Here is a 27,797-nt window from a genome sequence, read left to right as displayed (position 1 = left end):
GGGAAAGAAAAAGAGGGTTTCAGAGGATTTGGGGCTGGATTTGATATAGTCAGTGAAAAGGACTAGAGCCCCCTGAGGCCTTTGGCTTGGGCAGAGGTATTCGTTTCCTAAGTTTTGTGCACGTTTTGAGTAGTGAGATTAGCAGAGAGAATGTGCATGCATTGGGAGCCGTAGTCTTCTATGCACAGTGCCCAGACTCCATTAAGACATCGCCCCAAACCCTTGGGGGCAGGCAGGGTGACGGTCACTTGCAATCTGATGTCTTGACTGTCGAGCTCGGCTTCTACTGCACGAATCCCGAGCCTGAACTTCGCATCCTGAGCATTTGTTGCGCAAGAAGCCAAAGGCTGGTCCCTGGCCCGGGAAGGTCGCCCGGCCGGACGCGCGGGTCCCGCCCTGGGTGCCGCCCTGGCTCGGACCAGAGCATCAGGTGGGGCCCGGGGTACGGTCACCCGAGGCTGAGGCAGCCTCTCCTGGACCCGACCGGCCGCATGCAGTCCGTCGACATTCTGGCGGGTGATCCCAGTGCATTTACAAGCTCCGACCGGGTGGAGGCGGCTTGGTGGGGGAGACCCCAAGGGCGCACGCAGCACTCCAATCTCCTCCGCACGGAGCGGACTTCCTAGCGCGCGGGAGCGGGACACTCCCTCCTGGGCTTGGCCCCAGCGTCCCAGGGACACGCGGCAAGCCGGCAGGCACCGGCCCCGGCCCCTCGGGCACTGCCCTCCCGGTCCCCCAACTCGGGGACTACAAGTCCCAGCAGTCCCCGCAGCCGGCACCTCCCGCCTCGCAGCGGAGACCCCCGGTCATCCTAGCGGAGGGGCTCCGGCTGCGCTCGTGGCCGGGCCGGGCGGAGAGGCCGGTCCCGCGGGCGGGGGCGGGGGCGGCTCCGCGGCTTCTCCCGCCGCCGCCGCCGCCGCCGCCGCCGCCGCCGCCGCCGCCAAGGGGAGTTTCCAGGAAGTGGCCATATTGGATCCATTCAGCCGCAGCCGCCCGGGCGGAGCGCGTCCCGCAGCCGGCTTGTCCCCATCGCGGCCCGGGTGCTCGCCCCGGCTCGCCCGCCCGGTGCGGAGCTCGCCATGGCGGCCACTGACCTGGAACGCTTCTCGGTGAGGGCCCTGTTGGGCCGCGGCGCGCGCGGGAGGCGCTGGACGAGGGGAGGGGGCCGCCCTGCAGCTGGCTGGGGTCGCGAGCCGGACTGTCAGCGCCGCGCGGCCGGGCCTCGACGCCGGGCGCGACGGGGGACACCGGAGCGGGCTCTTCGCAGCGCTAGTCCCGGGTCCCAGGGCGTCGGGCGGGGGCGCCTTGCCGGGAGGCTGGCGGGGTCGCCCCCCTTGGGCGAAGAAGAGCAGACCTCTTTCGCGGAGAGGAGCAGATAAATACCCGCCTGGTCCTGGCCAGGTCTGAGGACAGACTGGGGCCCCGGGGGCCAGAGGGGAGGATCCAGGATACTCCGGACCCACTTCTCCCTAGTGTTTCTGCACGGCTGGGGAGATTCCTAGCCGCGCAGGTGCTGTTGGATGGGTACAGCCGGTGAGGATGAAGCCCTAGGGATCCTAGGGAGTCCCTCAAATGAACCCAGGGCAGTTGCAGACCTGGGTCCTGAAGACCACGGCCTTCTTCTCCTTCCCGCTCCACCCCCCACCCCCCCACCCAAGCTCCCGGATCCTGGGTGCGATTCCAGGCAGCTCTGGCCTCAGTGGTCGGGTCTGAAGCAGCCATTCCCCAGGAACTGGAGGGATTCCAGATTCAGCCCAGTGGATGTTTGGGCCCCAGTCCAGGTATGCCTTGTGGAGGGCTAACGTCTCTGGTGATCCCTGTACAGGTCTCTCTGGGCCTGAGCCAGCCAATAGCCAACTTCCCAAAGGCTTTCATAATTCACGCGGGGGAGAGGGGCCTTTTGGGGATTGTGTCTGCATGTCCCCTGATGTCTAAGGCTGGATTTGGGTGTGTCTGGGAGGTTGGGCTGTGACAGTGAAGGAAGCTGTGTCCTCTTGCCAGCATGTGAGGCCCTGGTTGATGGTAAGGGGGAGGGAGGGCCCAGGGATGTTGGGGGTAGTGGGGAAATGCTAAATATGTGACTGATAAGGAATTGGTTCTGGGGCTAAATAAGGGATTCTGGACTTATGTAATTAATGCTATAAATATTGTCATCTGAACTTATATATGTAAATTTTCTCTTTAATCTAAAAATGTTGGTCTACTTTGGAAATATGCGTAATTGAAGCAGGAACTCTTGGTTTCATAATTTTTAGACTTGGGTGTTTTATTCTCATTGGAGAGGGGCCTGCGAGTCAGTTCAGTAAGTTTAAATACAGGAGGAGCAGATTCAGAGGTTGGGCAAATCAGAGATTCACCCTACCCCTGCGCTGTAAATGGGAATTTATGTACCCCAGGAGGGCTGTGCATGCATCCCAACAGACCTGCTGGTTAGCTGGAGGCCAAGAGAGCTGTGTGTGTTTGTACATCTCTGCCCGTGTGCCTGTGTGCATTTTCTGTGCCCAGCTGACCAGAAAGTTATGTCTGGGTCTTGTCTGTCTGTGGCCAGAGGTTACTCTAACAGTTGGTCTTGCAGGTGGGAGCAGTATGTAGAGTAACTAGAAACAGACTGCCTGATGTGAATCCTAGATTACTGCTTGTTGGCCTTGTGACCCTGGGCAAGTTGGTTAACCCCTCAGTGTTCTCATCTGTATAATGGAATAAAAATACTACCTCCCTCATAGGGTTATTGGAAGGATTTAATGAGAGTATCCAGGCGAGGTGCTTAGAGCAGTGTCTGGCACATGGTAAAGACACAATAAATAATACATGTTACTTAGTGCCCATGTGGATGTGAAGACTGGCCCTGTGTGTAAGAAGGCAGCAGAGAATGAGCTTGCTCCATTACACGGTACCCTCCCTAGGGGCTCCCATCGTCCGGAGATTATCCTCAGAGGCTGAGCTGAGAGGCCTAGCTGCAGTGGCAGGCACTGGGCTGGAAAGGCTCTTCCCCTCAGATTCCTGTGTTTGCTCTTAAACCATATCTGCAAGGATTTCAGGTATTATTGACATGGTGGGCCGAGGCACAGAGAGAGGATTGACTCAAATGAGGATGTACAGCCTGAGCTCAGGGGCCTTGGTTACTGTGCCAGGTTAAGCTGGATGGATGGACACCTTCCACACCCTTCACACTCTGAGTTGTCAGCCTCCTGGGAGGACATGGACACGGTTGAATTTGGGTGGAGACCTTGGGTTGGGTTTGGCCTGAATTTAGGAGTTGGACTCCATTCTCCTCTCCTGCCTTGTCATCCTGGGGAAATCATTTCTTCCTTTATCTTGCTATAAAGTGGCAATAACCATACTGATATTCTTCAAAGAGTTTGTGGAAGATAACTGCAATCTATGGCATGTTTGGAGATATGTTAGGTGTCTCACTTGCTGCAAGGTTGAACTGGGTGTTAAGTGGCCATGAGGCTATAATCTGGTTGAGCTGTGGCAGGTTGACGCTGCCCCTCAGGCTAGCTCGGTGGTCAGACCAGCCCAGGAGGGCCTGGGAACTGTCCCAGCCTGGAGCTTAGATGAGCATGTGGAATGGTACTTTGAGGTCAGTGTGTGCTGTGTTCCTATTCTCCATGTAGCATGATATAAAGACTGCAGGCTCAGCAACCTTTACATTTTGGCTGGGCCTTGCTCAATCCTAGATCAGCCATGGGGTTACGGTCGAAATCTCCTAGGATGTGCATGTCTGGGACAGCCCTCTGGGGAGTCTGTTGCCTCTTGCCCTCCTTGGGCAGCCAGACTCCTGTCCATTCTTGCTCTGCCCCTCCTCCTTAATTGGTCCCAGACTCTGGACCTTACTCTTTGTCTGCCCCAGGGGCCATCTCCTGTGTTTTTCCTGTCAGAATCTCATGGGGCAGAGTTCGAACTCTATAGCGAGGGAGGACTGAGGGCCCAGGGAAAGTGGAGATCTGAGGGGGAGAGGGAAGAAGCGTGCAGCATGGCAGCCTCGCGCCTGGCACTCCTCCCAGCCCATCGCTCCCCCCCACCCCCATCTCCGCCTTATCCCCAGCACCATCTGTCACTTCCGTTGTCACCCCTGTAATCTTGACACTTCCCCAAGAAGCAGGCTATCCAGGGAGTGCCTACTCCGTCCCTGAGGCAAGAGCTGGTGGGAAGGAATGTGGGAGGCAGCCCAGTGGGCCTGTCACAGAGTGGTGTCTCCCTGTCCTGTAAAAATGACCAGTAACCTCCTTGTTGAGCTGTTCTGAAGGAGAAGTAGGAGCTGAGCAAGGTACATCTGTGCAGCTCTCAGTGCCTGGTGGTATGGAGGGGTCTTAAGCGAGCGCCAACCTGCAAAGCTGCAGCTCCACCCCCTCCCCTTGGGAGGTGGGTCTGCCCTGCCCTGTCCCCCTCATGGGCATCATACCATGCTCTGGGTGCTCACTTTAGAAAGGTCTGCCTGGGATCTGGACTGGAATGGGTCAGAGCAGGGAGACTGATGGGGAGGCATTGGTGATCCAAGGGAGCACATGAAAAGGGACTGAGCAGAGTAGGAACAGAGAAGGTGGCATGAAGGAGACTGACCGCAATGCCAACGATGCAGGAGAACTGGTGGAGGCTTGGAGCACAGGGCCAGATATTTGTCAAAAGCTTTGGATGGCAGGGAGGGCACTGGATGCTTTGTGTCCATCATCTTGTTGATGCCAGCAGCCCACGGTTGGGTGAGATGCAGACTCTGGTCATTGGCAAGTTTGGGCCTCAGACCCAACCTCAGCCCCCAGTACCCCTTGAGATGACAGAGAGGGTGGAGCCCTCTGAGTTTTGAGCCCTAAGATGGGCTAGGTGGAGGTACATATTTGGGGCAGTAACTAGCACGAACGTTCCTGTGGCTCCGGTCCAGCTACCAGAAGGAAGCCACTGCAGGATGACAGAGCAAAGGGCCTGAGAACTGTCTGGTCTCTATGTGTCCCCTGCAGCCTCTCCAGTCTTCCTGCCTCTGTGCTGCTAGGTTGGGTCTCAGAATCCCCAGTCGTGGCCCCCAAGGCACAAGCTTTGCCAGACAACTAGATATGGTGCTATGCAGGCAGGAGGGAGACACATCTGCCAGGGGAAAGGATGCCTCCCAAGGTCAACATGCCCTCGTGATAGAGGTGTTCTTTGCTAGAGCCATCTGCATCCTCAGGGCTCACGTGAGGAACCATGGTTGGGAAGAGGTGGTGGAGGACAGGGCGAGGGGCATCTAGGCTGTAACACCAGTTGCCCTGGGTGGTATTGGGGCAAATTAGATATTCTCCTCCTCAGAACATATGGCTTCTAGATGGTTCTTGAGCCTTATCTTGGAAGCCACATCAGAGGGACAGACCAGGGGAGGAAGGAATAAGAGCCTATTTCAGATCATAGGTGCTGGCCACTCTCTGAGTGGCCTTCTGGGCTTGGACCACCTGAGGGCCGGGGTTCAGGAGGGACTGTGGGCCATGGACCTAAGTCCACTCCCCAGACCTGGCTGTGGGGCCTGGGTACGAGTCTGACACTCTGCCTGGTGCTGGGGTGAATGGTGCAAGCAACAGAGAAGTACAGCAGTGCTTCCCCGAGCCTCTCCTGGCCCATGTTGGTGCCCATGTATTTCTTTGCCCCTTCCCAGCACTGGCATCCATTCTGGGGTAGGAGGGGGGCATAGTCACCTTTGCTGCCTACATTCCTCTTTCCAAAGGTGGGGTCTCATTCACTGTGGAAAATAGATTGCCTCCATCCTGCGGTGTCCATGTGGCTTTCCCTGCTGTGGGGAAGTAGGGGGCTGCTTCTGGAGCCCCTGAGCCAAGTGGGAAAGTATGAACACCTGGGGTTCCAGTACCTTCTGTGGCCCAGAGTGCCTTCCCTATCTGCTCTGTGGTGGGATGGACCGTTCCCTCCCACGGGAGGGATGACATGACATCCCTGTGTCCTAGGCCTGGGGCGAGGTGGGTGGGCCCAGAGACCAGTAACTGTGCTCTTGGCTTCTTGGAAACCTGATTTTGACATGAGAAGTGTGAAATAAACCATCCCAAATTACTGAGTGGCAGTCCTGCTGTCTGTGTGCAGAAAGAGGGAGGAAAGTGCCTCTTAGTGAGACAGGGAAGCAGAGAAACTGGAGTATTGAGGTCAGGGCATGGGGTGGCCTCGGTCTCCTGGGGGTACTTTTTTTTTTTTTTTTTAAGGTACGCAGGCCTCTCACTGCCGTGGCCTCTCCCGCTGCGGAGCACAGGCTCCGGACGCACAGGCTCAGCGGCCATGGCTCACGGGCCCAGCCGCTCCGCGGCATGTGGGATCTTCCCGGACTGGGGCACGAACCCGTGTCCCCTGCATCGGCAGGCGGACTCTCAACCACTGCGCCACCAGGGTAGCCCTCCTGGGGGTACTTTTGCTCCCAAAGTCCCTTCGCTTCCCAGGATGGGGGAGAGGATGACTGGCCTTGAGAGAGTGACTGGTGATCTCCTCCTGGGGCCCAACTGCCATCTTTGCCATTATTACCTCATCTGCCACCGTGCTGCCACCATGAAGGCTGATCCTGGCTTGTGTCTTCTCCCCAGGTTTGTTGCCACCTTAGGAGAGAGAGACACTTTGGTTCTCAGGTGTCCTCTTGATTGGGGACAGGTATATTCTGCCTCTGTTCTTCCCTCCTGGCCCAGGATAGCAGCATTCCCACCCCCACCCTCCTATGTACATCCCTGTAGTTATTTCCCGTAACCTTTGACCTGGGCTTAGAGGCTGGCTGTGGAATCCTGGGACCAGAGCCTAAGCCTTTCCTGGGAAAATTCCTAGGATTCCTCTCGGACTCAAGGACAGTTGTGCTATGACCATGGGTTCTGGCCAGGGGCCTCTGCTCTGGCTATTTAAGACCCAGGCTGCTGAGAGTAGCTAGAGCCAGGGGTAGGGTGCTTTGTGCCAGGAACACAGGCGGAGAAGGCTCCCAGTGGCACAATGACTCCTGGGTCCACTGCACAAGGACTTTATAGGGCCCCCCCAGAGCTGGAGCTCTCCTGGGGAAAAGGCTTCCTGTCTGCCTGCTGGGTGCTCAGGACAGTGGGTACTAGGCATGGGAGCCTGGGGGGAGAAAAGCATCTGAAGTCCAAGGCACTTGGAGAGGACTCTGTGGAAGACCTGGGGTAGGGGCTGCTCTTTGCCTAGGATTCAGGAGCCAAGTACACTAATGATGGGGTGCCATCTCTACTCCCACCCCAACAGCCAACCTCGTTTGGGAGGTTTGATCTCAGGGGCTTCTTTCACCCATAGCTTCCTTGGCTCTACTGGTTTAGACATTCAGCAGATTTCCACTTTCTTTTGGATAAAATCCTGTTTTTGTGGGCAAGTGCGAGACATGGTTTCCCCCCAGGTCCCACCTCTCTTCTTGGTAAAAGGGGCAGCTCCTTTTGTCTGGTGTTTGGGGCAGCTCCAGAAGGCTCAGACAGCATTTCCTGGTCAGGAAAAGGATGTCCTATTTATCCACTGGGCTGCATAACAAAATGCCATTCTCTACTTTGTTCTGGACGACTGGGCATGGAGGAACGCAGTCAGCCTGAGCAGTTATTATTTTGGTTGTTGTCTTTGATGTGCCAAAGAAATGATGACATAGAAGCCCAGAGCCTGGCTTAGGAGCCAAAAGCTTGTTAGTGATTAGAGAGGGGCCCTGCGGAGTTTCCCATTGTGTGTGTAGAGTTCAGAGCTGCCAACTCTCTATCCTGGAGATTTGAGGACACTTTGAGCCCCCTGAGCTGGCACCCCTGGGAGCTGGGTACGTGGAAAGGGCCAGAAGCAGCTGGGTCTACCTCTCACCAGGGTCCGAGTTAAGTTGTCCAGCCTGAAGTCTCCTCCCGCAGAGCAGTCTCCTGTGGGGCTCCATGCCCAAGAGTGCAGACTGGGTGTTTTGTCCTTCCAGGTCACCATTCTGCCAGACCCGGGGTTGCAGACTGTCAGACCATGGGTCATGTCCAACCCCCAGACACGTTGAGTTGGACCCTCATGGTATTCTCCATTGGTAGTTGTTGCCAACCTTTGAAAACTAGTGGGTTTCGCAAAAAAATCTGGATTTCTGGATTCTTTTTAAAAAATTGGAAGATTTAGTAATGCTAGGTCTGCATTCCCACAGTTGGCTGGAGTCACAAAACCATAGCCATTCATGGACCGAGCACAGCCTCTTCAGTTCCCCACTCTTCCTGCCTCTCCCTGAGGGACCCCACACTCAGCCAAGTCACCGGGTCTTTCATCCAATAGGCGGCAGAGTGATGTGGCTGGAAGTGTGGGTTTTACAGTCACACCATCTCCATTTAGATCCTGGCTTCACCCTCCTGAGCAGTGTCCTCTTGGGAAAGTTACTTAGTCTCTTGGTCCCTCAATTGTCTATTTCTGTACAGTGGGGATAATATACAGCCTACCTCATAGGGCTGATGTGTGGACTAAATGAGGTGAAATTAGAGTCACACCTGGTAAGCCCTTGATAACCGTTAGGTGTGGTGGTTGTTATTTTTACTATCCTGCTCCCCCTTCATCCATTTATGTTGCCTGCCTGGCTGTCACAGCCGTTTGAGTTTAGACTGAATTAGACTGAGCCCCTGAGGTTAAGGATCTGGTGTCTTCATCTTTTCATTAGTGGCTGTCCCAGTGCCTGGCACACAGTAGATGTGTCCAGCAAGCCTGTGTTGAGGGGCTGAATGAATGAGTTGGGAGCATAGTAAGAGTAGGGGGTGCAGTGCAGCTGAGTGGTTTGGGGCACGGGCTTGGCTGCTCTCAAATCCCTACTCTACTCTGATTAGTTCTTTAGCTTCTGTGCACCTCAGTTTCCTTACCTGTAAAATGGGCATAATAATGGTCTCTGCCACACAGCGTGGGAAAGGGCTGCGTAGGAGACTGTGTAAATCACTTGGTTTAGTCTGCACAGGTGGACCTTGGTGAGGTGTTGGTGTCATCATTTGACATCCATTCCTTCCTGTGGTTGTAACACCACTTTTTCCTTCCCTGTCCTTACTCTCCTTGCTTTCTCCCTGTTCCTCTGCATTCAGAGTTTCACTTTGGGGGCTGTAGCAGTCAAGATGCTTTCAGCTGCAGGTACTAGATAGCCCCATTCAGCTAGCTTAAACAGTAAAGGGGAGATGTGGCCGGGGTAAAGGGAGAAGCTCAGAGGCAGGGCAGACGCTGGCTCTCTCTCCTCGGTGATTTTCTTGGCTCAGCCATCCTCTTTGAGTGGGCTTCCGTCTTAGGCTGGCTCCCCTAATGGCTACAAGATGGTCATAAAGGCTTAGTCTGGGTCGCTTGCCTGTGCCTGACCAATCGTGCGATCATGCTGATTGGCTCAGGACTATTAGGACCCAGCCCTGGAACTGGAGCTGACGTCTTACCTGACAAATGGCAAGTAACCAGTGAGAGACCTGAAGTTCCTTCCTGAGTTGTGGTAGCTGAGATATGCCAGTGGTGCTTTGTAGGCTGCTGGCTCCTCCTAGGCTGAGACCCAACACAGGTCAATGGACACACCTGGGCGGGCACCTTGGAGGGAGTGTCGCACCTTGGATCACATGTTGTTGTTGCCAAATATAGGATCGGGGAGGTTGGCGTTAGTAAGAGTCACACCTCAATAGAGCTGGGAGGTCAGATCAGTCTCCTGAGACCAGGGAATAACACTGTGTCCCCGCGAGGACCAGCGGCCATTCTTCTGTGTGTGGATGTGTGTGCGTGCACGCGTGCTCTGGAGATTGACACTCCCGTGGCCCCCGAGGCTCCTGAGCAGGATCGATTGCCCCAGGTCTGTGGCCCTTGGAGTGACAGAGTGTAGCCTGGGCAACAGCTTGGGCACGAAGACCTCCCTGTATGTACACACTTCTCCAGAGAGAGCCCAGCTGTGTGAGTGAAGGCAGGCAGGGCTCACTGGGCGTGGGTGGGTGGGCTTGTGTGAGACCCCTGAGTGCTGCTCTTAGCCTTTGGAGCCTGGGACTGTAAGAGAGTTGGGGAAAATCAGGAATAGGATGGCCTCTGATTCTGTGTAAGGACTCTGAAGCCGAGTGTGTGTGTGCGCGTGCGTGGCTTCCAGACAGCTGACTGGGTGGGTTTTGGCGGCAGACTACAGGATGTTGGATTGCATCCTGATTGTGTCACCCTTGGAAAAAGAGGATGAATAAACACATAGCCTTCTCTGCAAGCACAGCACGCCTTAAATTTTGGAGATTTTCAGTCTCGCCTGAAAAGAAAGCCCTAGACTAACTGTTCTGTCCTCCATTTGATCCTCAAGCTGCCACGAGCAGGTGGAACAGAGACCGAATAATGAAGCTCTGTGTAAGGTGGGCAGATACCCCTGATGCTGTGGCAGTAAAGACAGTGTTCAGTAATTTATAAGTGGTAGTGTTGTCTAGCACATTGGACATAGTGGTGGGAGGGTGGGAAGTGGGAAAGCTGACCTCCCCCAGCCTGCAGCCCACTTCAAGGGGCTCATGGAACAGTTGGAGAATCATGATGCATATAAAAAGGACAACTGATAGTGCAAGGAAATGGGGTCACAGCCAAGTGAGGGGTCTGGAATGTGCGTACTTGGGGGCCAAGTCAAAGCAGGTGCCAGGGAAAGGTAGAGTGAGCTCTGGAGCCTGGGGAAGGTGTCAAGTTTGAAAAGTATATCCAGAGATAACCAGCTGGGCAGGAACCAAGACTGTGAAAAAGGTCTCAGATGGTAAAGGGCCCGGAATGCCACGCTAGGGGGTTAGAACCAGACCCAGCACTTCCTATGCTCCATTTACTGGTTTTGATGTGGCTACCAGTGAGAGGAAGCTGCCTTTGGGCCTCTTTGTTGTTATGTTTGCAGCCCTGGGGGGACCTGGGCTTGATTGGGAAGGTTGTGACTCATTCCCCTGGGGATGGGGGCAGGGAGAAAGGGTCAGCTATAAGAGCAGAGGCTCTGTTGAAAGAGGGTCATTGGAGGGAACCGCTTAGGGGTAACTCTGACTTGTTCAAGGGGATAGTACAGCTGCCTGGAGGGGCCACGTGGGGTCTAGGCTGCCCACACACACACTTAGGAGTCTTTGATGCAGCGATGCCATGACTGAGCTGGGGGAGGGGCCTGGGGGAAGGGGCAGGTAGGCATAATTAATGAAGAAGAGAGGATTGGGTTTAAGTGCCAAGGGGCTCTGGTTGGGAGGAAAGAATGGTCAGAGGGTTCAGGCTGAGGCAACAGGCTGCGGCTGCAGAGAGGTCGGGGGAGCGCAGGTGCTCAGGAGATCCCTGTGCTGGAGGGCAGGGATCCAGGGCCCTACTCTCTGGTCCTCAGCCCTCTCTGCTCACTGTGCCTGTACCCACACAAGGGCTGCCACTGTCCTAATCAGTGCTTCTGGGACTGTCTTCAGTTGGGCCTGTTTCCCCCCCTCAGGAGCTGTGAGCTGGATGGCAGGATGAGACTCAGACCCCCTGTTCTGTCCTGTCCTGTCCTTGCTCTGTCGAGCTGGCAGTCAGGGCAGAGGGGCTTGGGAACAGAGGAGGCATGCTTCTGCCCTACGTGGAGCTGTCTGGGGCCTGCCCTCGAGAGGACCCAAACCTGGGGAGGATGAGCCTGGGAAGCTTCCGTCCCCATTCCCAGGGAAGCATTCCACCCCCATTCCCAGGGAAGCAAAGAATCCACACAAATTGGAGCCTGACCTTGACGCTCTGCTTTGGGTCCCGGTGGGTTCTTTTTATAGTGCTCTGGCCAGCTCGCTGGCCCCTGCTCGCTCAGGACCTGCTGCCCGCCTCTCTGGGCAGGCCTCCACATTCTCGTCCAGAATCCTCTGTCTAAGCAACTAGGACTGGGGTGGGGCCGGGAGGATGACAGGAGCCAGAGCCTGGGAGTCCCTACAGAGTACCACTGAGGCCTCAGAGTCACAATGCCCCAGAGACTGGTCCTGAGACCCAGTGAGCGCCGGCCCCTTCAGCAGGGCCCACGTGTGCATTCCATGCTTGGGTGTGTGAGGAGCAAGGGGTGCCCGTGGAGGACTATGAGCCCAGCCTGATGGGAGAGGCCCCCCGATAGTGCGAGTGTGAGGGGGTCAGGCCAGACCTGCCTCTGCTTGGGTCCTGCTTCAGTAGGAAGGGGCCATAGGAACATACACACCCTCTAATCTTGGCCTTTTGAAATCTTCGTTTAAGATCCAGGGACCATCTGGGGCCTCCTCCTGGGCAGGAGGGCAGGTGAGCCCTCAGGTAGCAGCCATAGGTCTTGGGGCCACCTGCCAGGAGACACCTCAGGCGTAGACATTCCTCGCCAGCCCAGGAGGAGCAAAGCCACAGGTGAAAGGGCCTTTTCCCAGATAGTCATGGGTCCTGAGGCCCTGGGGCTCCCTCTGTGGGAACTTGGCCTGGAACTGGAGCTCCGATGCACTCACGATGTGTCCTGAGACGTGCTGAGAATTGAGACGAGGTTGGCGGCGCAGCGGGGGTGGTGTGACTCAGGTTCAGCCTCCCCGCTGCTTGGCCCCTCTTCCCTAGTGGGCTCACCGCCTCTCTCCTCTCTCTTGGCAGAACGCAGAGCCAGAGCCCCGGAGCCTCTCCCTGGGTGGCCATGTGGGTTTCGACAGCCTCCCCGACCAGCTGGTCAGCAAGTCGGTCACTCAGGGCTTCAGCTTCAACATCCTCTGTGTGGGTGAGTGTCATGCCTGGCCAGGGGGCAGCCTCAGACAGAGGACGGACGCGGGTCTTCTGGGAGATGGGGTGCTGCTGCCCTGACCACCTGTTGAGCTGCAGGGGGACCTCCCAGGCAGAGTGACACTTTGGGGGGTCAGGACGAGGCTTTGGTGGGTGTCTCTGCCAGGGTCAAAGATAGAGGTGGAGCCAGGACCTGATTCAGTGTTGCCATGAAGAGTAAACTTGGAAAGAGTAAAAAGCTTGGAAGTGCTTTGAGTGTTTATCACAGTGGTTGGGATCCATTTGTTTGTTTGTTTGTTTAAAAAACAGCTATTGTTGTTCCTACTGTGTGTCAAGGACACTATGGTAAACCAGACTGTCCCTGCATTACAGTGTTATGTAGTAAGAGCTCCAGTACACATCTAAACAAATACAGCCCCCAACAGGGAGGCTCTGGAAGGTTCCATGTGCCTCAGGGCCTGGGGCTCCCAGAGGGGACAAAAAGCTCTGCCAGACCCTCTACAGGTGCCCAAGCCCTGGCATCTGCCAGGCTGTGGGTGCCCCTTAGAAAGCAGCCTTTCCTGAACCTCCCCCCTCCCATTAAAGCTTCATGAAGTTGGGGCCACCCACAGCAGGTGAGCTGAGCCACTGGTGGCTTCAGACCCTGACCCTGCTGGCCCCATGACCTTCCTGGGCCCAGGAGGGATGGTGTGTAGAGCAGGTGACCGGGTCCCATTGAGGCCAGCAGGGGCCAGTGTCTAGTGGTATCTCACAACTGCCTGGCTTTGTCTCTTCCCCACGCTCTGAGGAAACACCTACACACCCCATGTAGCCATGCCTTATATCCAAGTCAGCCTTTTGGGTCTTCCTTCCACATATTATTTCTGAGGCCACTGAGAAGGGGTGGTTCATGGGGTTGGGGACAGTGGGGGATGGAGTGGGAGACCTGCCCCTCTCTCTTGTACAGAGGCCGAGGGTGCCTGAGCCCCACCTGGCTTACCCAACAGCCAGGGACAGCCCCAGTTCCAGCCTTTGACATCCCCTCTGCCCACTCCTTGCCCCCCAGGGGAGACTGGCATTGGCAAGTCCACACTGATGAACACGCTCTTCAACACGACCTTTGAGACCGAGGAAGCCAGTCACCATGAGGAGTGTGTGCGCCTGCGGCCCCAGACCTACGACCTCCAAGAGAGCAACGTGCAGCTCAAGCTGACCATCGTGGATGCCGTGGGCTTCGGGGATCAGATCAATAAGGATGAGAGGCAAGTGACAGGAAGGGCGGCCCGCCTGGTCTCTTCCCCGTCGCTCCACGTTGGCCGTGGTTCTAACACTCTGCCTGAGTGCTCTGCACTCCTCGCTGCCCCAGACAAGTAACCAAGCCCGCACTCCATGGGGGCCAGGGGAGGGCCGTTAGGAGAATATCTAAGGTCCTGAGGACCCCTTGGGGGACCAGGAGAAGGGGTCAGCCACCTGTACCCAGACAGGGATCCCCAGGTAGAAGCTGTTCGTTCCCACAGAGAGAAGGCTGGTGGGCAGCCTGGCTGGGCTCCAGGCCTTGCACCACGGCTCTGCTGCCTGCCTTCCAGTGACGGAGCCGTCTGTAGTTACAGGCCCATAGTTGACTACATCGATGCGCAGTTTGAAAACTACCTGCAGGAGGAGCTGAAGATCCGCCGTTCGCTCTTCGACTACCATGACACGAGGATCCACGTCTGCCTCTACTTCATCACGCCCACGGGGCACTCCCTCAAGTCCCTGGATCTGGTGACCATGAAGAAACTAGACAGCAAGGTCTGGCCCCCCTCCAGCTGATTCTGTGGGCTCCCCATCTTCCACAGAGGGGGGGTGTGGTTGGGGGCTGGTGGACAGCCCCCTGGGCTTGGTCCTCTCTGTATCTTCTCTTGCATCTGTCCCTATGGCTCCAGCCAGCCCCCATTGCTCTGGGCTCTTTCTCTAGATCTCTGTCCCCTGCGTCTGGCCCTGAGCCCATTCCTTCCAGCTGAGTTGATTCTTATTCTCAGCCTGCTAGCTCCTGGCATCCTCCCCATCCCCCTAGAGTTACCTCCCCACCTCGCCCCCGTCCCTCTGCCCCTCTGACCCCACCTCCCCAGAGCATCCCAATTCTCTGCTCATTTTCTCTCTCTCAATTCCTAGTTCCTCTGCTGCCTTCACTTCCCCTGTCCTTCCTGCCGTGGCTTTCCCTTGGGGTCCTCCTGAGCACAGTAGAGACAGGAGAGTTAAGCCCTAGAATTAGAGTAAGAATGAGGAGTGGGTATTAAAAGGGCAGCTTCATGGGAATGACAGGAATGGCATGGGGTCCTGGAGGGTGTGCAGCCCCAGAGTCACCTGTCAGCTCTCACGTGACTGCTCCCCTCTCTCAGGAGTTAATTTTCACTGTGAACAATGGGATAACCTTGGCCTGGGAGATTTTGAGGTCTTCCTGTGGCTTCTGCTAATGGGTCATCTAACCTGCTTTGGGGGTGCTCAGCCCCCTACTGCTGGTCCTGTCAGGCCCCACACCGGTTAAGACCTTCAGAGCACTCTGGGTCAAAGCTGGGCATGCCCAAGGGAGTAATTTGGGGCTGGATGGAGGTTTGGGGCAGCCAGGGCTGTAAGAAACACTGCAGCCAATTGTTACAACCCGTCAGAACGGCCCCAGCTGGCTGGGTTCAGGCCAGGACACCCCTTAGGAGCAGCTCCATCTCTCTGGCTTCCTGCCCGCCTGCCCAGGGGTGTGGCCTGAGCAGGGCTCTCCACAGTCAAGGAGCAACTCACCTGCTGACCCCTCTCCTCAATCCTGGCAGGTGAACATTATTCCCATCATCGCCAAAGCGGACACCATTTCCAAGAGTGAGCTCCACAAGTTCAAGATCAAGATCATGGGTGAGCTGGTCAGCAATGGGGTCCAGATCTACCAGTTTCCCACGGATGATGAAGCTGTTGCAGAGATTAATGCGGTCATGAATGTGAGTGTTGGGCAAGGGCCTTGGGGCTCTGGGGCCAGAGGGCTTGGAGCCAGCCCCAGGCCACTCTCTTTTCCCTGGGTTTCAACCTTAGCTCTCCAGGAAAGATGGGTGGGCATCTGGGAGCTGGCCAGTCCTGCATCTTCTGGACAGGAGATGGGAAAAATTGGGTATTGGGCTGGTACCGGGGCTTCCCCAGGTTTAAGTTTCCCAAGGTACGAACTCAGGGCTAGGACCTGAAACCTGCAGGAGCAAGCAGGCAGGATGCCAGGGCTTGGGAACTTGGAAGAGAGCCAGGCCCACAGGTCGTTTGAGAGAGCTTCTAGTGGCCCCTGGGGAGCCCAAGGGCTGAAAGAACACCCTAGAACAAGAGGAAAGGGGTTGCGGGTTCAGCCCACTCCCTTGTGTGGAGGTTCCAGGATACTTCTCCAAAGGAAAGCCGTCAAGTGAGCATCTGGCCAGGCCTTGTTCAGGTCTGGGTAACCCCTTCCTGGGGCCCAGGGGCAGTGAGGGTGGGTCTGTTCATTAGCCTGTGTCACCTCAGTGCTCATGCACACTTGGGCCCTTTCCAGGCACACCTGCCCTTTGCCGTGGTGGGCAGCACCGAGGAGGTGAAGGTGGGGAACAAGCTGGTGCGAGCGCGGCAGTACCCTTGGGGCGTGGTGCAGGGTGAGTGTGGTGGTGAGAGCACAGCCCCGGCTGGGGACCCGGACTCAGTCCCCTGTCCTGTGTCCTCACCGTGACCATCTGCTGCCTGTCCTCTCTCTGGAGTCTACCTCTAACACCCTAACCGCTGTCCTGTGCCCCGTCCTTCCTGTGCTGGTGGCTGGGAGCCTGCCTGATGCCCACGTGCCCTCTCCTTTCAGTGGAGAACGAAAATCACTGCGACTTCGTGAAGCTCCGGGAAATGCTGATCCGGGTGAACATGGAGGACCTCCGCGAGCAGACCCACAGTCGGCACTACGAGCTCTACCGGCGCTGCAAGTTGGAGGAGATGGGCTTCCAGGACAGCGATGGTGACAGCCAGCCTTTCAGGTGACAGCCTATCTCCCCAGCCACAGCCAGACTTGCCACGTCGGCATCTGTTCTGGGGGCTTGTGAGCTGGGGAGAGAGGCTGCTGGGACCCCAGCATCCTCTGCCCCCGATCCCCCATGCCCACGTGATTTCGCTTCTCTGGCTCTGCCCACTCCGTTCCGCCATAATCCCTGCGTTGGCCTCTTTTCTCTGGGTCTCCACAGCCTACAGGAGACATATGAGGCCAAGAGGAAAGAATTCCTGAGCGAGCTGCAGAGGAAGGAGGAGGAGATGAGGCAGATGTTCGTCAACAAAGTGAAGGAGACGGAGCTGGAGTTGAAGGAGAAGGAGAGAGAGGTGTGTGCGGGGCTTGAGGGTTGTGGTGAGGCCAGGCCAGGGAGGGCCTGGGCTCCTTCTGGGCCCACATGAAGCCTGGCCTCCCCGCCTTCTGCTCCCAGCTCCACGAGAAGTTTGAACACCTCAAGCGGGTCCACCAGGAAGAGAAGCGCAAGGTGGAGGAGAAGCGCCGGGAACTGGAGGAGGAGACCAACGCCTTCAACCGCAGGAAGGCGGCGGTGGAGGCCCTGCAGTCTCAGGCCCTGCACGCCACCTCGCAGCAGCCTCTGAGGAAGGACAAGGACAAGAAGAAGTAGGTGGCGGGCTCCCTGCCCTGCGCTGGCTCGCTCCCTCTCACTCTTGCTCACTCTCGCTGGCTCACCATTTTGCTCTCTCCTTTCACTTGCTCTCCCACCTCATTCTTGCTCACCTTTCTTCTTTCACTAGTGATCTTCATATCTCAAGATATCAAGCATTCATGCCCACTCTTGTATTCGTGCATGAGTGGCCCCTCTCTCCCTCTTCTACCCCACACCCCATTTCTCTCTCTCTCTCTGTGTCTTTCTCTCTCTCTCCTGCAGCCCCCTCAAGAGCTGGGTGGAGAAGGCTGGGCCACACAGGCAGGGAGTGGCCCCCGAGAGGGTGTAGGGTCTCAGGGAAGGTCTTTCAGGCCAGGAGACGGTCAGGGCCTGGGAATGTTAGCATTTCTGGGCAGATTCCAAAAGCTCCTGTGGTTTCTGCTTGGACAGCCATGGTGCCTCCCCCTCAGTCCTGAAGCTGTGGACGTGGGCCCCATATTGGCAGGCAGGTGGTGACTGAGGACAGTGGAGACTTGAGCCCAGCCAGCACTGACCCCCTGGACACTATGATCTTGACCTGCTAAAGGAAGGACAGCAGCTCCCTGTAGGGGCCCTGTGAGTCCTACTGGAGAGGAGGCTGCCCCTCAAGTAGACGCTGGAGTTGTTCCTCCAAGAGTACTCAGAGGAGAGAGAATTATAGGGGATGGGGCGGAGGCTTTTCCAGGAGTGCAGTCAATTTTGGCCAGGTGGGGGCCACTCTAAGTCCCTTCTCCTTGGTGTTTTTCATAGCCTGTTTCCACACTCACATCTGGAGTCCAGATGCCCTGGCTCCCGGGGAGTCTCCCTCTCCCGCCCCACTTCATTCAGTGTCCCACACAGCATCACACTGTGGGGATCTCATCTGTCCCTGCTTCTCCCTGCCCCTGGTCTGTGTCAGGTACCTTCCTTCTCTTGCCAGGTGTACCCATCTTGGTCCTCATTCTTGTTCTCCTTGGAATTCCATTTCGTCCTGGAGTGTTTGGGAATGTGTGTGTCCAGGCATTTCCTTCCGTGGTGGCAGTGGAGCCTTGTGGTTAGGGGCATGCAGCGCATGGCTAGCTGTGGCCCTGGGATGCTGCTTGTGGCCTTAGCCTTCCACCTGCCCCCCAATATTGTGCTCCCTAACACACACACACGCATGACACATGTACACTGTCTTACTCTCTCCTGCCCCATCACATACATAGACTCAGACACATATCTACTAACACACACAGTCCCCAAGGCACACACGCACAGAGGCACAGACACATCTAAGGAAAATAAACTTAAGGAGCTTCTGGGGGAGACCAGGGGGACAAAGCCAGGCGTTTAGGAACTGGATGCTAGTTCTCATTCCTGAGGCCTGTCTTCTGCTTTGGAATAGACCCTGTAGTTTCCCGCATCCTGCTGACTGGTGGTTCCACCCCAGCTGCTGGCACGGCTGCGACAGATAAGCCCCTGCTCGTCCCCAGGGAGGACCCCAGCCCCACACTCCCCTCAGCCATGTAAACTTCCCTTCTGCTTTGCATTTGCTTCCAGCCCTGGTCCCATGTCCAGGTCTTGGTGAGCTCGGTGAGTGTGAGGGCTCTGTGAATTGGAACCTGTGTGGATTTCAAGCTAATGGCTCAGAAATCTTGTTTTTCCTGGGAGTGGGTATGCCATTCTATGAACCACATGCTGGCTCCTGAATTGACTTTTCCGTGCTCCCTGCCAGCTTATCCCAGGCCATCTCGTTTAAAAAAAGGCAGGCAGAGTCCCCTAGGAAATAAGCTATGGAGAAACCCCTCAAAAACAGAAGATCAAGGACCCGTGGCCAGGTCAGGGGATGAGGGCCAATGGGGTGGGGTGCAGGCTGGCTGCAAGGGCACCAGCACAGCTCAGGGTGGGGCTCATCACTGGTGTCAGGTCTCCCTGCTTTTTTCATGTGACCTGGGCCTGGAAAACAGGCCTTTTCTGTTTGCTGGACATTCCAGAAAGCTTCAGTCAGTTTGGGCTCTGGGAGAGAGCGCTCTCCTCCAATGCTGGCCTTGTGGAGGCCAGGAGTGGGGTAGGTGGGGTGGCTGGGAGCACCCCTTCCCCCCACCCTGGTCAGGGGAATGGGATGAGTCAGGAGTGCATTTGGGGGGACATTTTTTTGTGACCATTTAGTTGAATGGCTTTGACTGACTGTACTTATTCTTCAAATTTTAATTGATCTTTGCAAAATTACTTCCCTATCCGACCCTCAGCCTGGGATGCCATAAACTGAAGCGAATTCTCTGCTTTGCTTGTTACAAATGCCAAACTGACTGTCCTTTCCCAGTGTTCATCTTGCTGTCTTTTGCTTCTGTTTGATTTGGTCGTCTGTGTACCTTTTAATGTGTCTGTTTTTGTTCTGTTTGTTTTATTTTTATTTTTCAGTTAACGCACGCACAGACTTACATGTCAAGAGTGGACTTTAGACTTTCATGTGTTAAGTTGCTTGAGTTACACCTTGTGACCCTTCTCCCATAACATGGTGTGAGGACGGACTGGGAGCTGGTACAGACTCCAGTGTTTACAGCCTTGCTTTTTCCCCCCCACCCCCCCACCCCGCCATCCTCCAGGCTGCCTGGGCCTGGCGGGCCACCCTCTCTATGCAAACTCGTTAAAGCCATGAATGCTGGAATCCAAAACTGATGAGGTTTATTTTTTTCAGAGCCAGTGGCTGGTCTTCCATTTACAGTGTCACTATTCCTTGACGGAGCAGTCTTGTGCCACTCTAGCGAAGGCCCCAGCCGGCGATGCTCGGCCTAATTGTTCAGCGTCAAGATGGCAACTCATGCAGTGCCCTAGGTGTGGCCACGTGGTGTGGTATACATGCTGCAAATTCGCCTGGTTCCCCTTCATTTTAATTTTTCTAACCTAGAGCTTAATTTCAATAATAACTTTTAAAGCACTTCTAAATTTTTATTTTGGCACGAGCATAAAGACAAATAATACCCTCTCCCATTATTTTCATAAGTAACAGATTCCCTGATTTTTAAAAACTAAAAATATCTCTAAACCTTTCTTATGTATAAAGTATCCCTATAAAATATAGGGAGAGGTGGGTAATAAACATCCTGTAATGACAGTGTTTGGAATTTCTTTATGGATGAAAGTGGATCATGAACAAGACCACATCCAGTGTTCTTACTGTGAATGTAAATGGAACAGCAGCCCACAGCCATTGTCTCTGTGCCCCAGAGGTGCTACCTGTAAACAGGGACCAACCCCATGTGTGCGTGTTAAGTGTTTGACTCTGTTTAACTAAGACCCCCCAAACCAATTCTGCATATTCCAAATGCAAGAGTGTTCAGCGGGAACAGGTTTTTCTCCAGATCATTGCTTCCTTTTTCTTGGCTGAGTCACAGGGGAAGAGGTGAAAGTGTCTGATGCATGTGAACAATTTAAGAAAAAAATACCAGCAGAGGAGCTTTTCCCCTTCACCGGCATTCTTAAAGAGAACATTCTAAGAAAGTACAAGCATTCTTCTATGTTCCTGTTGATTTGCAAGCCATTGAGAATATCAGGGTTGAAAATATAGGCTGATAATATGGTACACAAGAAATGAATAGATGAGAAGAAGGATTTCATTTAATGTTGATGAAGCACTGTGCTGGGCACTGGCTACCCAGAGTAAAGCACAGCTGTGTTCTCAAGGAGCTTACAGTCTAGTGCACTCCCTAGTTGGAAGACTTAGGAAGCTGCGCTAATACATTGTTGGATTGGCATTTTGTTTTTTACGTCCTTCATCTTCTCTCCCATCAGTTTCCCTCTTTCTGCCTTGGCTTGCTTTACTCATTTCCAGGACAAGGTCCTGGCTCCTTCCTGCCCTTCTGAGACTGTGTTACATTCAGAGAGGGGTGGAGGGTGAGCTGTGTGTATCCACTGAGGCGTGACCAGGAAAAGGTGGTCTTTTTCTCCTCGCCAGGAGCAGAGCAGGTTTTATTGATGCTCAAAGTGAAGATTCTCCAAAGTTATGCCATGACCAGGGGTGGATACAGGTTTTTGAGGGGCTTGAAGCTTGAACTACTTGAGAAACCTTTTTTTTTTTAAAAAAAAAAAAAGAAGGATATGAGTATAAAATTAGGTACAGGGCCTTGGAAAGGGCACTGAGAATTAAGCTTCATTAGCTTCAGAGTAAATCCACCTCTGGCTATAACTGATGCTTCAGTGTGGGTATCCAAAAAGGTAAATCAGCATATCTAAGGCAGATGTGGACTGTGAGTGGCTTAACTTTAGGGTAATTATATGTCTGAAAGTGTATTTAGTTGGGTGGAAGTATGACCTTTAAGATAGCCTCTGTCAGCTAATGTATAGCTAATGTATTTCTGAAGACGGGGCTCAGTGACCCAGCAGGTTCACTGGTTATATAAGAAATAAGGACTTCTGATTCATGGGCTAATCTGGGGACTCTTGGAGTGGGCAGATTCTGCCACCCATCCACTGCCGCCTGCGGGCTGCACCCAGGGCATACTTGGGAGACCAGAATTATGGCTGGTTATCTGCCTGCGGGCCCACGCCTTCCCAGAATCTCGGGGAGACCTGTCATTGTTACATTTTCTGGGGTCTGAGCTGCCTCCACAGGACCCATTGACTTCAGCGAGCCTTACTGCACTTTTCTCCCATGCTGTTTATGTTTGGAATTTTGTCATTTTTAGCTGAGACCAAATTAATTCTTGGTGCCCAAGGTGGGCTTAGAACTTGCCATTATTTAACAAGCTCCCCATCACGGAATGTGCCCCCTGTCTGCAGGATCTGATTACCCCTCCTTTTCTGTCTCAGTATCATGTTGGCATTTAGGACAGTCAGTGGGATCACGCTGGCATTTACTATCATGTCTTTCATGAACCAAGTTGGTTTTGGGTAGAATCACCGTATAATTTATTGCCCAAACTGAGACTTTTGAGAGTGAAAGGAAATGCTATTAATAATTACGCCAAGTCAACAGGCATAAGCCATGACTGTCTCAGGCAAACTGGGATGTATGGTCACCCAAGTTATGGGTAACCTGAGTCTAGGTGGTCTGCACTTGTGCAGACTAACTCCATGTATGTTTGTGTGTATGTCTTTGTGTGGGTTCCCTGTTAAGCGGGGCTCGTATTACTGGATAAGAGGCCCAAGGGAAGTGTGGCTTGCTAGTCTCTTACGTTAACATGCTTTTCTAAAACTGCTTCATTTGTTAATTCATTTACTCCTTCATTCATTGACAATTTTTGTTCCTTTCCATTCACTTTGTACTCATTTTTTTCCATTAAATTTTGCATTTATTTTGAGTTTTTGTGGTGTCTTCTTTGGGCAGTGGCTTTTCTGACTTAATGTTTCCTAGCCTATTAATCTGCTACACCTGTGGTAAAATACAGCTTGTCTTTTCCATGAACTTTGTGGGGTTGATCAGCTTCTATAGGAGTAGTGTTTTAATAGTGAATCCTGCCATGGGCATCTGTGAAAGGCTCTTGAATAGGTGTGGGATGGAGGAAAGATAGGAAAGAGAAGACGCAGCCTGTGGTTAATGAATCTTTATCAGGTGACTTTATCCAGCAGGACATGAGAGAAGGAAGACCCTGCGCTTGAAAAGTTTACCTCCTTGTTGAGGAGGCTTGACATATGACGACTAACATTTGAGTTCTTATTGTGTGCTAGTCATTGGTCTAAAGTGCATTACATGTATTAATTCCTCTAATCTTCACAATAATCCTATGGTTAGGTACCATTTTGCCCATTTTATAGGCAAGGCACAGAGAGGTTAAGTAATTACCCAAGGTCACACAGCTCGTAACTGGAGGAATTGAGGTTTCAATATTGGTATCCTGGACCCTTAATTCCTGTGCAGCTTGACAGTGTAGGTTGGTGGACCTGAGATGGTTTTGCAGAGATGGGATGCCCTGGTAAGTAGGCAAATATTTGGTTGAGGGCAGACTGGTGGTTGAAGGAAGTGATGGCAATCTCCTGGGCCCATTGTTGACGTGCTTTCTCTGTTGGACACTAGGTTGATCTCTGGGAAGACCAAAATGAGGAGATGGGGGACTAAGGTGGGGAAGCTGATAGCCCAGCAGGGAGACTAGCATGCAGGCATCCCTAGTGAAGGTATAGCACTACTCTCCCCACAGGGAGGCAGGTAGCAGGGAGGCAAAGTCTTCATCAAGCTTTGAAGGACAGAGACTCTCTAGGAAGCCAGGGGGAATAGGGCCACACTGATGGAAGGACCTTGGCTCACCCAATTGGGGGAGGTAATATTTGGACAAATTTAGGACAGGTCTATGATGCTCATCCACGTGCTCTTCTCTTAGCCCATCTGCCTCTGAGCTCTCTCCCATCTCTGTTTTCTGCAGCCACAGTCCTTTACCAATTCCTGCCCCTCTGCAGATGGGGACAAGTGGAAGATGGATGTGTCTTTATTTCTCCCACCACAGTGATCCCCAGTCTCTAATCTGAGGTGGGATATGAGTTCCTAACTGCAGGAAAAAAATGTTAAAGGAGAGTAGGATGGGACCTAGGATTCCAAGACAAGCTTGAACAGCATAAAACTTTTAAAACAAAAAATCTCACAAGTGGTATTTTGGCAATGCAGAAGTTTGCTTCCCCAAAGAAGGGGAATATTATTTACAGAAAGATGAAGCAGCAAGGCTGTCCCTTACCCCCATACTGTGGCTCACAGGTCCACCTTCTCCTTTTTCCAAGAGACTGAGAGTTGGTTTAGCTCTGGGGATGCAGCTTACTTGGTTAAGGGGGTCCAGATACCTCTCAGCAGTTTCCTGAAGTCAGAGACAGCGTGAGCTGGTGTGGGCTCTCAGGATGAGCCCCTGCCCCACCAGCGACAGTGCCCACTCCCAATGGAAGGAAGGAGGCAGAGGGAGCTGTGGCCATGAGCAGCAGGCTGCCCCTCAGCATGTCCCTCTGTGTTGGACTAGAGGACAGTTACTGACAGGGCTTGAGAGATGTATTTCAAGTGTATTTGACTCTATCAGCTCTAAATGCAAGGTATCTAATACATACAAAATAAGACTCAGACAGGGTTGAAAGGAATTAAGGTGTATTTTAACAAAAGTTCCAACACGCAAATTTGTTTCAACAAAAGGTAGAGATCTGTGCTGACTACAGTACAGACACTATTATACTATATGTAGTCCTCGGCTGTTTTGCAGCTGGTAGCAGATCACACTCCGCGTGGCTTAGCACGTTTACAAAAAACTGTTCACGGTGGAAGGACTTCACAAATTACCTCTAAATGTGTGGTTCAGTCATTCATATCCCCAACACTCCTTACACAGCCCCAGTGGGCATCGCTGCCAGCTGGACTCCACTGCCTAGAGAATGGCTCTATAGTGTCACCTCCCTCAGCCACGCTAGTGGTCTCTCCCTCCTCCTGGCAGTGGTGGAGGCAGCCTCAGCCTCAGCCCCTGCTCACCTCAACCAGAAGCTCTGGGAGCTGTCTCTCCCCATCACAAGGGCCACCTTGAAGTGTTCTGCTTTAACACAAGAATCCCTCTAGTTAAGCTAATAAACTACTTTGCTTAAGAGTAACAAAGGAGAAATTTGCCTAAAGCTTGATCAAGTTGCTGTACATTAAATAAAGCATACTTTATAAATCGAGTCCTTATGAAGAAAACACTTAAATCCTGGCCAAGTCAAGGTAGATCTACCTGGAGAGACTATCCCATTTCTGCAGGGGTGGGCAGAGTACTTGGGACTTGAAAGCTGCACATGTTCTTGGTACAAGCCTGGGAAGCTGGAAGGACCTGGCCAGCTCTGGCAGGTGGAGCAGCAAGAACTTGTCTGTCAGCACCAGCCCAGCCCTTCGGCCCTGAGCAAGGCCTACCTCTGGCCTCATAGTCCAGCTGTCTTAGGGGCTGATACAGCCCTTGCTGGAGAAGGAAGAAAAAGCAAGCTGCAGTATGAGCATTTACTCCTTCTCTCTGGTCTCGGGCCCAGGGTTCAGAGGGAGGCAGGGGTTCAGTTTGTCAGATTACCCTTCCCTTTAGGGACCCTGACCTATCTTTTTTGCCCCCTTAATTTTTTCTGAAGACAGGAATGTTTTCTCAGTTGCTCTTTCAGGGCCTTCTTCCTTTCTTGTTATAGGATCCGTAAAGCCTACAATATAGAGGAGTCCAAGCAAGGCGGGATTGCCATTATGCTCTAAAGGGCACCGGGGTAGGGGCACAGAGGCTGGCAGGTGAACCAGAAAGTTGTCTGTGCGGGAGGATGACTAAAAACTTGTCAGCTGTTGCTTTACAAGTTCTTTGCAGTGGTTCCATTGCCTAATACCGACCTGTAATTAAGACAGAGTGGTCATCCTTGAGGCAGAATCATTTTACATTCTAAAGAATGAGCAATTCAGTGCTGAAATATTAGCATGGAGCAATTTCAGGAAGGTCCAACCACCCAACTTAAGAACATTAACCCCACCATCTCAGGAACACCCATCTTCAACCTCAGCAAAAACTGTCATTATTCTAACTGCATTCCATCTTACCCTGTCCATCCTGAGTGATTCTGACCTCCCAGTGCCTACTCAGGGTATCCTGGTGCCTGGTACCATATAGAGGGTGAGGGGTCAGAAATTTACACTCCTCAATACTAAGCTCAGGTTTGCTTCCTCCTGAGCTAGACATGTCCCCACATCCTCTTGACTACAAGGGCTGCTACTGAGATAAAGCTTCACTCACTGTCAGAGAAACCCACTCTGGTGAAGGGAATGTGTATCTAATACTCAAGTCCAGAGGATATGCCACGTGTGAAAAGCCTAGCCCTTAGGAAGACTCTTCAGAGTCATCATGGCCAGAGCATCTTCTGGAGCCCACAAGGGCCAAGAAGGGCCACAGGTACCCTTTTGGGGGCAGAGTGCATCAGCTGAAGGGGCAAAACTGAGAGCCTGGTCTGGGGCAAAGTTGATGTCTACCTGTGCTTTCTTTAGCAGATCAGATATAGGAGTACAGCAGTCGGGCATGAGCCTCTCCAACTCTAAGGTGATGATGACCAAGGCCAGTGTGGAGCCCTTGAACTGCAGCAGCTGGTGGCCCGCCATACAGTGCTGCAGCTGCCTGGTCAGGGATGCGACGTGGAGGGAAGGATTCCTCTGAGGCAGCAGCTCCTTCACGTGGGGCCAGCCCAGGACCACCAGGGCGTGGAACTGGAGACCGTGGTTTTTAATGTTAGAACAGAAAACCCCATACTTTTCATATATCAATGACCAAAAGTGCAAACAATTTAAATTTTCATCAGGGAATATCAAATGTTGCCCAACCCTTTTCATTCCCATTCATGGCCCCCCAACGGGCTTGGGGCTTAATACCCCCTCTGTGGCCAAGCTTAGCTTCAACCCTGGAGAGAAAAAGACAGTCTGCTTTGTGACATGCTCATTAAGAGCCTAAAGTACCCAGATGACAGTGTTTCAATTCTGAAAAATAGAAGCATACGATTCAAGATTAAGGTAGCAGAAAAGTTACTTGTATCTGCTTGACATGAGAGGAAACTCTGCAGCTTGGCAACAGTGGCCAGTTTTCATACTGATACAGCCCTTAGTGATTTAATCTTCATGCTTCATAACAGACCAAAACCCCATGACATTTCCACATTGCATAATTTTGCCTTACTAACAGAATCATATTCTAAAGGGTGACCATCATTCTCTAACTAAAACGAATACAAACGAATACGACATTTTTAAGTGCCAGATCAATATGGTCTAAAGCCTCAATAAGGACTGTGTGTAGGTGAACAAAGACAGCTAAGTGAATGTGTGTAAAGTGTAGCAAAAGCAGACAGATTTTTATGTACAGTATTCATAGAACGGAAAGTTAAATATTTTTGCAGTGTGTATTTAAAAGAGAAACTCACCACAATAGTGCCATCTAAATATCTTTGTAAAGTTAATTTAATGTCCTTTAGAAGTGGGAGTCTGGTGGAACTGTGTTGGATTTAAGACAACATTTCACTCTTCCGTATGTTGTGAGCCTTGTGGGTCACCTCACTGTGCTGCATATGCAAGGACGTGTGCTTTGCCATCCTATGTTGTGAACAGCTGTTCTAAAGGCACAGTGAGTCCAGGGTAGACTCGTACTCACTATGGTCAAGAAGTCCAGCGGTGTCCCACTGTAGAGATCCCAGTGAAGTTTGTCCAAAATAGCCAGCTCCATCCTCAGCAGCTCATTCGGGGAATAGCCAGAGCCATAGTGCTTTATGAAGTCTTTTATGCGTGGAATTAACTGTAAAAAGAAAATAAAGAGGCCAAAGCCCTACACCATGTCATGGTAGCTTTTGTTTTCTTATCCCTGGGGACTGGGCATCCATGACCCTAGTAGAGTTGTCTTCCACTGACCCACCACAGAAAATGCTTCTGAAAGGAAAACCAAACCAGATCTTGGCTATCTGTCAAGTCCCCAGGTATTGTGACAATATGTAGTGAATGTCACATGGTCACCTGCTGCCAACAGGTCTTGATCCCCAACTGCACTCCAGCTCATACCTGAAGGTGCTTTGGAGGCTGGGGCTGTGCTGTCTCCCCCATTCAGCTGTAACAACGCACTCAAAGCTTTCCAGCTGTGGGCTCTACCCATTCCCTGTTCCCAATCCCTACCA

The 27,797-nt window shown here is 53.2% G+C and overlaps 1 protein-coding gene across 5 annotated transcripts; it reads left to right on the top strand.

Annotated features, from left to right (window-relative positions):
* Nucleotides 1–974: 974 nt before the first annotated feature.
* On the top strand, nucleotides 975–27,442 carry SEPTIN8 (septin 8). Of its 5 annotated transcripts, none has more exons than XM_082650186.1 (10): nucleotides 975–1,065; nucleotides 12,481–12,601; nucleotides 13,649–13,844; nucleotides 14,187–14,373; nucleotides 15,387–15,548; nucleotides 16,118–16,214; nucleotides 16,412–16,580; nucleotides 16,785–16,917; nucleotides 17,019–17,209; nucleotides 26,134–27,442. In XM_082650186.1, exons 3-10 carry the CDS (start codon nucleotides 13,678–13,680, stop codon nucleotides 26,297–26,299), a joined length of 1,272 nt encoding a protein of 423 aa, XP_082506312.1. In that variant the 5' UTR covers nucleotides 975–1,065; nucleotides 12,481–12,601; nucleotides 13,649–13,677; the 3' UTR covers nucleotides 26,300–27,442. The 5 variants fall into 5 exon arrangements, with proteins under 5 accessions (XP_082506312.1, XP_082506308.1, XP_082506309.1 ...); XM_082650182.1 differs by having other exon boundaries at nucleotides 975–1,109; XM_082650183.1 differs by lacking the exon at nucleotides 26,134–27,442 and adding an exon at nucleotides 19,894–22,441 and having other exon boundaries at nucleotides 975–1,109.
* Nucleotides 27,443–27,797: the final 355 nt, after the last annotated feature.

Source organism: Grampus griseus, assembly GCF_964374135.1.
Source record: "Grampus griseus genome assembly, chromosome: 3".
Lineage (NCBI taxonomy): Eukaryota > Metazoa > Chordata > Mammalia > Artiodactyla > Delphinidae > Grampus > Grampus griseus.
The sequence above is the reverse complement of the archived record's forward strand: the minus strand, read 5'-3'. Positions and strand labels throughout refer to the sequence as shown.